Raw genomic sequence first — 12,683 nt, forward strand, 5'->3', positions numbered from 1 at the left:
CTGATGTATAGATCAGTCTTGTGGACTCTGTGGGAGAGGGAGAGGGTGGGGAGATTTGGGAGAATGGCATTGAAACATGTATAATATCATGTATGAGACGAGTCACCAGTCCAGGTTCGATGCACGATGCTGGATGCTTGGGGCTGGTGCACTGGGACGGCGCAGAGGGAGTATATGGGGAGGGAGGAGGGAGGAGGGTTCAGGATGGGGAGCATGGGTATACCTGTGGTGGATTCATTTCGATGTTGGGCAAAATTAATACAATATTGTAAAGTTTAAAAATAAAATTAAAAAAAAAAAGTAAAAAAAAAAAAAAAGAATCACAAGGCCTAACTCCTTCATCCGGGGTCTGTGCCTGTGGGACAAGGCGAGGGGGTTGGGGGCCATGCCTCCATTTTGTCAGTAATGCCTAACACGGCTCCCGACAGTTCTGTATATTATTTCCCTCCATTCTAATTTTTTTTCTTACTGCTAGTCTTGGGTTTAATTTGCTCTTCTTGTAGTTCATATAGTGTACAGTTGACCATCTGGTGATGTCCATGTATAGAGTCTTCTCTTGTGTTGTTGGAAGAGAGTTTTGTTATGACCAGTGCATTTTCTTGGCAAAACTCTATTAGTCTTTGCCCTGCTTCATTCCGTATTCCAAGGCCAAATTTGCCTGTTACTCCAGGTGTTTCTTGACTTCCTACTTTTGCATTCCAGTCCCCTATAATGAAAAGGACATCTTTTTTGGGTATTAGTTCTAAAAGGTCTTGTAGGTCTTCATAGAACCATTCAACTTCAGCTTTTTCAGCATTACTCGTTGGGGCATAGACTTAGATTACTGTGATATGGAATGGTTTGCCTTGGAAATGAACAGAGATCATTCTGTCGTTTTTGAGATTGCATCCAAGTACTGCATTTCAGACTCTTTTGTTGACCATGATGGCCACTCCATTTCTTCTGAGGGATTCCTGCCCGCAGTAGTAGTTATAATGGTCATCTGAGTTAAATTCACCCATTCCAGTTCATTTCAGTTTGCTGATTCCTAGAATGTCGACATTCACTCTTGCCATCTCTTTTTTGACCGCTTCCAATTTGCCTTGATTCATGGACCTGACATTCCAGGTTCCTATGCAATATTGCTCTTTACAGCATCAGACCTTGCTTCTATCACAAGTCACATCCACAGCTGGGTATTTTTTTGCTTTGGCTCCATCCCTTCATTCTTTCTGGAGTTATTTCTCCACTGATCTCCAATAGCATATAGGGCACCTACTGACCTGGGGAGTTTCTCTTCAGTATCCTATCATTTTGCCTTTTCATACTGTCCATGCGGTTTTCAAGGCAGAATACTGAAGTGGTTTGCCATTCCATTCTCCAGTGGATGGTCAACACCGAAATCAGATTGATTATATTCTTTGCAGCCAAAGATGGAGAAGCTCTATACAGTCAGCAAAAACAAGACCAGGAGCTGACTGTGGCTCAGACCATGAACTCCTTATTGCCAAATTCAGACTTAAATTGAAGAAAGTAGGGAAAACCATTAGACCATTCAGGTATGACCTAATTCAAATCCCTTATGATTATATAGTGGAAGTGAGAAATAGATTTAACGGCCTAGATCTGATAGATAGAGTGCCTGATGAGCTATGGAATGAGGTTTGTGACATTGTACAGGAGACAGGGATCAAGACCATCCCCATGGAAAAGAAATGCAAAAAAGCAAAATGGCTGTCTGGGGAGGCCTTACAAATAGCTGTGAAAAGAAGAGAAGCAAAAAGCAAAGGAGAAAAGGAAAGATATAAGCATCTGAATGCAGAGTTCCAAAGAATAGCAAGGAGAGATAAGAAAGCCTTCTTCAGCGATCAATGCAAAGAAATAGAGGAAAACAACAGAATGGGAAAGACTAGAGATCTCTTCAAGAAAATCAAAGATACCAAAGGAACATTTCATGCAAAGATGGGCTCGATAAAGGACAGAAATGGCATGGACCTAACAGAAGCAGAAGATATTAAGAAGAGATGGCAAGAATACACAGAAGAACTGTACAAAAACGATCTTCACGACCCAGATAACCACGATGGTGTGGTCACTGACTTAGAGCCAGACATCCTGGAATGTGAAGTCAAGTGGGCCTTAGAAAGCACCACTATGAACAAAGCTAGTGAAGGTGATGGAATTCCAGTTGAGCTATTCCAAATCCTGAAAGATGATGCTGTGAAAGTGCTGCACTCAATATGCCAGGAAATTTGGAAAACTCAGCAGTGGCCACAGGACTGGAAAAGGTCAGTTTTCATTCCAGTCCCAAAAAAAGGCAATGCCAAAGAATGCTCAAACTACTGCACAATTGCACTCATCTCACATGCTAGTAAAGTAATGCTCAAAATTCTCCTAGCCAGGCTTCAGCAATATGCAAACTGTGAACTTCCCGATGTTCAAGCTGGTTTTAGAAAAGGCAGAGGAACCAGAGATCACATTACCAACATCCACTGGATCATGGAAGAAGCAAGAGAGTTCCAGAAAAGCATCTATTTCTGCTTTATTGACTATGCCAGAGCCTTTGACTGTATGGATCACAATAAACTGTGGAAAATTCTGAAAGAGATGGGAATACCAGACCACCTGATCTGCCTCTTTTGAAATTTGTATGCAGGTCAGGAAGCAACAGTTAGGACTGGACATGGAACAACAAACTGGTTCCAAGTAGGTAAGGAGTACTTCAAGGCTGTATATTGTCACCCTGTTTATTTAACTTATAAGCAGAGTACATCATGAGAAACGCTGGACTGGAAGAAACACAAGCTGGAATCAACATTGCCGGGAGAAATATTAATAACCTCAGATATGCAGATGACACCACCCTTATGGCAGAAAGTGAAGAGGAACTCAAAAGCCTCTTGATGAAAGTGAAAGTGGAGAGTGAAAACGTTGGCTTAAAGCTCAACATTCAGAAAACGAAGATCATGGCATCTGGTCCCATCACTTCATGGGAAATAGATGGGGAAACAGTGGAAACAGTGGCTGACTTTATTTTTCTGGGCTCCAAAATCACTGCAGATGGTGATTGCAGCCATGAAATTAAAAGACGCTTACTCCTTGGAAGGAATGTTATGACCAACCTAGACAGCGTATTGAAAAGCAGAGACATTACTTTGCCAACAGAGGGTCGTCCAGTCAATGCTATGGTTTTTCCTGTGATCATGTATGGATATGAGAGTTGGACTGTGAAGAAGGCTGAGCACTGAAGAATTGATGCTTTTGAACTGTGGTGTTGGAGAAGACTCTTGAGAGTCCCTTGGACTGCAAGGAGATCCAACCAGTCCATTCTGAAGGAGATCAGCCCTGGGATTTCTTTGGAAGGAGTGATGCTAAAGCTGAAACTCCAGTACTTTGGCCACCTCATGCAAAGAGTTGACTCATTGGAAAAGACTCTGATGCTGGGAGGGATTGGGGGCAAGAGGAGAAGGGGACACCAGAGGATGAGATGGCTGGATGGCGTCACTGACTCCATGGACGTGAGTATGGATGAACTCCGGGAGTTGGTGATGGACAGGGAGGCGTGGCATGCTGCGATTCATGAGGTTAGAAAGAGTCGGACAGGACTGCGCAACTGATCTGATCTGAGCTGATAGTGTACAGTTAGGTTGTTGATTTGAGATTATTCATTTTTTTAATGAAATTGTTTACTGCTATACATTGCCCTCAGCACTGCTCTTATTGCATCCTTTGTTTTATATGCTATGTTTTCATTTTCAATTTTCTCAAGATATTTTCTCATTTTTATTGTGATTTGTTCTTTGAAATATTGTTTATGTTGTTTAATTTCCAAATTTATATATTTCATTCTTATTTATAATTTCATTCCATTGTGATGAGTAAAAATACTTTGTGCAATTTTAGGATTTTAAAATTTATTATTAAAATTCGCTTCGTGGTTTGACATATGATCTACCCTAAACATTGTTCCTTATTCATTTGAGAATAATGTGTCTCCTCTGCTGTTTTGTGGGAAGTTCTATGTAAGTCAGTTAGGTCTAGTTGTTTTATAGTATTGTTCACATCCTCTATTTCTTCTGTCTTCTGTCTAGTTGTTCTGTCCATTAATGAATGTGGGATATTGAGGTCTCCAGCTATTATTGTAGGATTATCTATTTCTCCTTCTGGTTTTATCAATTTTTTTCTTCATATATTTTGGGCCTCTGTTTTTAGGTGTGTATAGGTCTATAGGGTTTAATCTAATATTGCTATATTGAATCTTTTTTATTTAATAATTGTTACTATTGCAAAATGATCATGTTAAATCTAAACATCAGTGCACACTTAGAATTTTTTTCTTGTATTGAGAACTTTTAAGATTTACTCTCCTAGCAACTTTCTAATATGCAATTCAGTATTATTAGCTGTAGCCATCATGCTGTACATTACATTCCCATGACTTATTTTATAACAAGAAATTTGTACCTTTTGACTCCCTTTACCCTTTTCACTAAACCCACCCCCACCCTTTGCCTCTGGCAACCACCAATCTGTACTCTGTATATATAAGCTCATTTTTGTTTGTTTACTGGTTTTTTAGTTTACTGAATCTTTTATTAATGTATAGTGCCTTTTTGTTTGTTGTACATTTTTTTGATATCTAATAAATTAATGGTTTCTAAAATACAGTTTAAAATACTAATAAGAGCAATAAAATAACCCAATTTTAAAAACTGTCAAAAAATCTGGAGAGACACCTCACCAAAGAAAATATTCTGATAGTAAATAAGCATATGGAAAGGTTTCCAATATCATATGTCGTTTTAGGGAACTTCAAATTAAAACAACAATGAGATAACACTACATACCTATTAGGATGGCTAAATCCAGAAGCCCTGACAATACCAAATGCTGGTAAAGATGTAGAACAGTTGTAATTCTCATTCATTATTTGTGAGAATACAAAATGGTACAGTGGTACAGGTGCTTTAGAAGACAATTTAACAATTCATTACAAAACAAAACATATTCATAACATGATCCAGCAATCATCAGCTCATTTTGTATTTACCCAAATGAGTTCATACTTAAAATTTACACATGGATGTTTATAACAACTTTATTCATGATCACCAAAAGGTGGAGGCAGCCCTGATGTCCTACAGCAAGTGAATAGATACATAGTGGTATATCCATACAATTGGATATTTTTCAGTAATAAAAACAAATGACAAAAAGACTGGACAAAGCTTAAATGTATGTTGCTTAGTGAAAGAAGCCAATCTGAAAAGGCCATCTATACAACATTCTGAAAAGACCAGTGGTTGCCAGTTCTGGGAAAGAGAGTTTGCAGGGGAAGGATGAATGAGTGGGATACAGGGTATTTGAGGCGGGGGGTATGAAATTAAAAGATGCTTACTCCTTGGAAGGAAAGTTATGACCAACCTAGATAGCATATTGAAAAGCAGAGACATTACTTTGCCAACAAAGGTTTGTCTAGTCAAGGCTATGGTTTTTCCAGTGGTCATGTATGGATGTGAGAGTTGGACTATAAAGAAAGCTAAGCACTGAAGAATTGATGCTTTTGAACCGTGGTGTTGGAGAAGACTCTTGAGAGTCTCTTGGACTGCAAGGAGATCCAACTGGTCCATTCTGAAGGAGATCAGCCCTGGGATTTCTTTGGAAGGAATGATGCTAAAGCTGAAACTCCAGTACTTTGGCCACCTCATGTGGAGAGTTGACTCATTGGAAAAGACTCTGGTGCTGGGAGGGATTGGAGGCAGGAGGAGAAAGGGACGACAGAGGATGAGATGGCTGGATGGCATCACTGACTCGATGGACGTGAGTCTGGGTGAACTCCAGGAGTTGGTGATGGACAAGGAGGCCTGGCGTGCTGTGATTCATGGGTTCGCAAAGAGTTGGACACGACTGAGCGACTGAACTGAACTGAACTGATGAAACTATTTTCTGATACTATAATGGTAGATAGATGAAGGGCTACCCTTGTGGTTCATCTGGTAAAGAATTGGCCTACAATGTGGGAGACCTAGGTTCAGTCCCTGGCTTGGGAAGATCTCCTGGAGAAGGAAAAGGCTATGCATTCCATTATTCTGGCCTGGCGAATTCCATGGACTGTATAGTCCATGGGATCGCAAAGAGTTGGACACGACTGAGCGACTTTCACTTTCACTTTCAGATAGATGAAATTATACATTTGTGAAAGTCATAGGATGTACAACACAAAGAGTGAACCGGAATGTCAGCTATGGACTTTAGTTAATAATGATATATTGTTATCAGCTCATCACTTATAAGTAATGTACCACCTAATGCAGGATATTTATAATAGGGGAAACTACGGGAGGTATATGGGAACTCTCTGTACTTTACACTCATTTTTTGTAAACATTAAACTCTTTAAAAAATAAAATCTAATAATTTTTAAAAAGTGTGGACTTTAAATCACAATGCTCATGTTCTAATTCCAGCTGTGTTATTAAATGCTGATTGACCTTGAGCAAGAGAAGGCAATGGCACCCCACTCCAGTATTCTTGCCTGGAAAATCCCATGGACAGAGGAGCCTGGTAGGCTGCAGTCCATGGGGTCGCTTAGAGTCAGGCACGGCTGTGTGACTTCACTTTCACTTTTCACTTTCATGCATTGGAGAAGGAAATGACAACCCACTCCAGTATTCTTGCCTGGAGAGCCCCAGGGATAGAGGAGCCTGGTGGGCTGCCGTCTATGGGGTTGCACAGAGTCGGACATGACTGAAGTGACTTAGCAGCAGCAGCAGACCTTGAGCAAGCTACTGAACTTTCTTGTGTCACAGTTTCACTTCTTTAAAATAGGAATAATAATAGGAGTTATTTCATAGGTATATTTTGGGAAAAGTTGTCAGCTTTTGTAAATCCCTGGAAAAATGCCTGGCATATAGTAAGTCCTACATAAGCATAAACTATGTAGTCATTTAATTCCCAAAACAACTAGCACCATTTTACAAATGAGGTAAGTGACATGTTCAAGGCTAAATTTGCAGTAGTAGAGTCAAGAGTTTGAATCCACATTCTATCAAAAGCCTGATGTTCTTTCCACTATATATCCTGTCTTTCCACAATCTGTTTGTGAGCATATACCAAGCTCCTATGTAAAATAAGAAAGCCATGTTTATAATATGACATGAAGTTTAATTTGTAACTTACGTGCCTTTGTGATATTTCAAAACAAGGAAATTGAAAATAATAAGATAGGAATGATATCAGCAAGATGGCAGAGTAGAAGATCCACCAGTTGTATCCCTCTTCAGCACAATCATTTGAAAGCCTTCCAAGGACAAAAGTGCCATTGTGGGATCCAGGTAGGAGACCACAAAACCCTGGTGGAGTCCAAAACCAAGGAGGACCATTTTGAAAAGGCAGGTTTATGTTCAGATGACAGTCTTGCCACCTGTGATCATGGCTACAGACCAGAAAACACCCCTGTGGATTGTTACAGTCCCATTTGACTTTGGTCCTGCCATTAGCATTATCTGCCAAGGAATTTAGCAGAAGTCATACTTGCCCATGCCCTGTATAACAGGCCCACAGAATTCAGTCCCATGTGTGGACACCGAAGTGGTCCATGACACAGCTTCAGTCCCTCTTAGCCACCACTTCTACCTACCTGGGGACCATCTGGGAGACATGCCTGTCTGTGCCCTTGTGGCAGGCCCTCCAACTTTGGCTCAACTGCAGATCCTGAAATGACCCTGTGATTCAGCTCCAACTACTCTTAGCCATGATCTGGGAACACTCCTAAAAGAAGACATGCTTGTCTATATTCGGAGGTATGTCCCCATGCTATGTTCTGTCTGTACTGTCAGAACTGCTTGCCCAAGGACCTAGTGTTTTAACCACAGATACTGAAAGGTTGTTGCTAAGCCAGGAAAAGACACCGGGATTCTTGGCCTCCGGAGGAGAAGAATTCAATCCAGGGCCAGAGATGAGGCTTGATTGCTCAGAGCTTTTGTGTAGTAAAGTTTTAGTAAAGTATAAAGGAGATAGAGAAAGCTTCTGACATAGGCATCAGAAGGGGGCAGAAAGAGTACCCCCTTGCTAGTGTTAGCAGTGGAGTTATATACTCTCAGATGAATCAAAAGAATGTCTGGAGGTTGTAAAGACCTCACCAGACCTACTCCCATAATTTACATTTTAAGATAACAGGATTAGCCAGAAGGTTTAATCCAGAGACTGTCTTCAGGCAGGATGCATTATTGTTATATAATCCTAAGGAATGTAGAGGGAAAAAGTTTGTCCTTTCTTTCTTCTTGAGAATTCCAGACCCCTCTCTCCTTGGGGACCCCTAGACTTCTTATCAACCTGCCTAGGAAATGACTCTCTCAATACCTGTTAAAGTGATCCTATTTAGAATAGGGTCTTTGCAGATATATTCAAATTAAAATGAAATCATGCTGAATTAGGGTGAGCCCTGACCCAATATGACTGTTGTCCTTATAAGAAGAGGAAAATAGACACAAGTAGGTACAGGAGAGAACACCATGCAAAGATGAAGGCAGACTGGAATGATACATCTACAAACCAAGGAATGCCAAGAATTACTGGTAAACAGCAGAAACTAGGAGAGGGACATGGAACAGATCCTCCTCAGAATCTCCAGAAGGAACCAACCCTGTCGGCACCTGGATTTCGAACATGTAGCCTCCAGAACTGTGAGAAAATAAATACCTGTCCAAGTACCAATTCATATCCATATATATCTTTTAAACACAAATACACACAGACCCACCACATAGCAGGTCATATGAGACATAAAGCTCTGTAAATGGCTGCTTTCACTCAGAGTATCATGGATGTGTTTTCAATTCAGATTTCATAGATTTTTTTCTTTTAATTAGATGAACAATAATCCAAATAAATGTTTATCTTAATTCATGTAACTAGTCAGGCATAGATGGAAATTGAGTTCCTCAGTTTTTGTAATTCCAGATAATATTGCAACAGCATCTTTGTAAATATCTCTGCTAGTTTTTCAATGGGGAGAATATTTAAGATATAAGCTATTTACAGGATAAAAACTAGACATATATCAAAGGGAATGTAGAACAGTTTGGTAACTGTTGGAAAATTACCCTCCAAAATATGTAGTACCAATTTTTACTCTTACCAACAGTATCTGAGACAGGGGTTGTTACTCAACACTTATCAATAATTAATATTATCAAAAGTTTTTAAAATTACCAATCTGAAAGAGTAAAGCATTTTTTATTAATTATTGGACTTGTTTTGTGGGACATACAATTTTTGAATCTATATTCCTATGGATTATCTCTAATTTTGATACATTTTATTTTAGCTTTAAATATTGAATTATAGCTTTATCTCCTACTTGCTTTATCTTTAATTCTTTCTAACGATTTAAATACCAAGACAATATTTTATTCTTTGCCAATTTGAAAGAAGACACTTACTAAACTTGCTTAGAGGAGTGCCAAGATATTGCTTTGATTTTTTCTTAAAAAAATGTATTTATTTTATGCCTTGAATCATTTTTGTGATTTATATAGTGCATTTCATCCAGATTCTGGTGCTGAGCCTAACATGATATTAGTGTTTGTATGTATATGTGTGTGTGTGTATGTACACATGCATGTGTGCTAAGTCACTTCAGTCATGTCCAATTCTTTGAGACTCCATGTACTGTAGCCTGCCAGGCTCCTCTGTCCATAGGATTCTCCAGGCAAGAATACTGAAGTGGGTTGCCATGCCCTCTCCAGGGAGTGTGTATGAAAATAAGTATTAAAAAGTACATACATTTACACACACATACACATTAGATGGAGAGAAGGCTTTTTGGAAATTGGATGTTATTACAGAAAGTTTCAAAGAGGGAGAATTGAAGATGCAGATGAGAGTAGGGATAATTACAGCAGGCAGATCCTGGGGTAGACCAGAGTAGATGGAATCCAGTGCATGCATCCAGGAGCTGTCCAGATAGGAATGTATCAGTCATTCTTACAAGAGGAAAGCCAGAGGATAAGGTCTCCATCGTGGAAGCGTTTGTCAGTGTGGTGGTGGGACTGTGAAGAAATTCTTTCCAGAAAGTGTCCATTTTCTTAGTGAAATAGAAATAAGATAATCAGCAAGGAATGAGGAGGGAGATGGAAGTGTGGGACATTGAAGGGAAAATAATATTTGAATAATCCTTTAAAGATGAATAAAAAATATGAATATAGCAAGCTGGTGTTGAGATATCAGGGTCAATTTGTGAATTACTTCCTTATATATTAGGTTCAGTTTAAAAGTTAATATCAGTCTTTTATAAGTCAATTTTATTATAAGAAAAATTTCAGGTAAAGAGTGCAAATTTTTGACACTATTGTTTTTTGAACAAAATTTTGTACTTTGCATATGAAAGGCTTAAAGGAAAGTGCATGCTTAGGATATTGTATTAAGCAAAATAAACATTTTAATGAGGTAATAAACGAGTGTTACAAATTACTTTAGAAAATATGTAAGAACACTCACTCAAGACCAATATGTTTTCTGAAGGCTGATGCAGTTCTATTATTTATTACATTTTCTTAATTATTATGAGAAAGCTGTTTAAAAATTACCATTTTAATGGATATTTAAAATATTTCCTTGAAATTTCTATTAAGTTCTAATTGTTAGTTTTGAAAACTAAACCCTCGTTAATCTGACATCTTGCATCTGTGTGTTGTAGGTACAATTTCATTTTCTGTTAAAAGCAAACATAATGGTGATTCTCAGGATGACTCAGATGAAGATCAAGATACGGATCAAATACCCTTCTATAAGAAATCATTATCAGAACTATCTGACAAGTTTGATGATGAAAAAGCAGGTAAATTTATTATTATGGAGAGTTTCATGATCAACATTCATAAACCCTCATCATTCATTTGTAAGTCAGTAGCTACTTTACACTCAAAATACATATACAAATGTGTATTTCATGTATCTGTAAGAATTGTATTATTTCAGGATTAACTACATGTTATTAATTTCTGGATTTGTAGTACAAATGGTAGTTTGTACTACCATTAAAATGAGTAGATTATAATACTTCAGCTTGAAGGCTGCCTACTCTTTCATAAGTGAAGAACTTTACACATATTTCTGTTACTGAACACAAAATTTCAGTCAAATTCTGATAAAATGTTAATGAATATATTATTTTAACAATGTAATGTGTTCCTTTTTATTTTTTTTTAATTTTATTTTATTTTTAAACTTTACATAATTGTATTAGTTTTGCCAAATATCAAAATGAATCTGCCACAGGTATACATGTGTTCCCCATCCTGAACCCTCCTCCCTCCTCCCTCCCCATACCATCCCTCTGGGTCATCCCAGTGCACCAGCCCCAAGCATCCGGTATCCTGCATCAAACCTGGACTGGCATCTCATTTCATACATGATATTTTACATGTTTCAATGCCATTCTCCCAAATCTTCCCACCCCCTCCCTCTCCCACAGAGTCCATAAGACTGTTCTATACATCAGTGTCTCTTTTGCTGTCTCATACACAGGGTTATTGTTACCATCTTTCTAAATTCCATACATATGCGTTAGTATACTGTATTGGTGTTTTTCCTTCTGGTTTACTTCACTCTGTATAATAGGCTCCAGTTTCATCCACCTCATTAGGACTGATTCAAATGTATTCTTTTTAATGGCTGAGTAATACTCCATTGTGTATATGTACCACAGCTTTCTTATCCATTCATCTGCTGATGGACATTTAGGTTGCTTCCATGTCCTGGCTATTATAAACAGTGCTGCGATGAACATTGGGGTACACGTGTCTCTTTCCCTTCTGGTTTCCTCAGTGTGTATGCCCAGCAGTGGGATTGCTGGATCATAAGGCAGTTCTTTTTTAAATATAGGAAATGATAGCAGTCTGCCTCATAGGCAAAAGAAAGTAAATGCTATTGTTTCCCCTTCCCATATTATAAAGCTTCCTTTGAATGTTGTTCAACATCATATCTTTTCAGTAAAAATTTGAAAGAAAATGGGTTTATGGAGAGTTGGAATAGACAGGGCAGGTTTCTGAGAGAGTGGGTGAATGAGTTCTCTTATGGGTGAGTAGCAGGGATGGAAGAGAGAAATAGAGAAAAGTGGGTCGACATGGGCAAAGTTCAACCACAGGCATACCAAAATAGAAATCTTTATTAAATGAGTTTGTGTTTAATCAGGATTCTTCAAAGAAAGAGACACTAATATAATATAATACAGCATGCAATCCAATATAGTATAGTTAAATATAATATAATAATCTATATCTTTATAGAGAGAGACATTTTAAGGAATTGGCTAATATAACCAGGGAGACTGGCAAGTCCAAAATCTATAGGGCAAGCACGTCCTTGCGTGCTAAGTTGCTTCAGTCATGTCCGACTCTTTGTGACCCTATGGACTGTAGCCCGCCAGGTTCCTCTGTCCATGGGATTTTCCTGGCAAGAATACTGGAATGGGTGGCCATGCCCTCCTCCAGGGGATCTTCCCGACCCAGGGATTGAACCCATGTCTCTTATATCTCTTACACTGTAAGCAAATTCTTTACCACTGAGCCACCAGGGAAGCAGGGTGGAAAATTAGTAAAAGTTGCTGTTGCAGTCTTGAGTCCAAATTGCCCAGGAAAGACTAGGCAGACTACAAGCTCTGAGAGGGTTTCCATGTTTCAGGCTTGGCTAAGAATTGCTTC

At 38.7% G+C, this 12,683-nt stretch overlaps 1 protein-coding gene across 2 annotated transcripts in view; it reads left to right on the forward strand.

Moving 5' to 3' along the window:
- CFAP47 (cilia and flagella associated protein 47) overlaps positions 1-12,683 on the forward strand; it is a 504,014-nt gene that overhangs the window by 352,698 nt on the left and 138,633 nt on the right. For both annotated transcript variants that reach the window (XM_027534335.1, XM_027534336.1), the window contains one exon: positions 10,679-10,819. In XM_027534335.1, coding sequence (XP_027390136.1) covers positions 10,679-10,819 — 141 coding nt within the window. The remainder of the gene's footprint in view (positions 1-10,678; positions 10,820-12,683) is intronic.

Source organism: Bos indicus x Bos taurus, chromosome X, assembly GCF_003369695.1.
Source record: "Bos indicus x Bos taurus breed Angus x Brahman F1 hybrid chromosome X, Bos_hybrid_MaternalHap_v2.0, whole genome shotgun sequence".
Classification (NCBI taxonomy): Eukaryota; Metazoa; Chordata; class Mammalia; order Artiodactyla; family Bovidae; genus Bos; species Bos indicus x Bos taurus.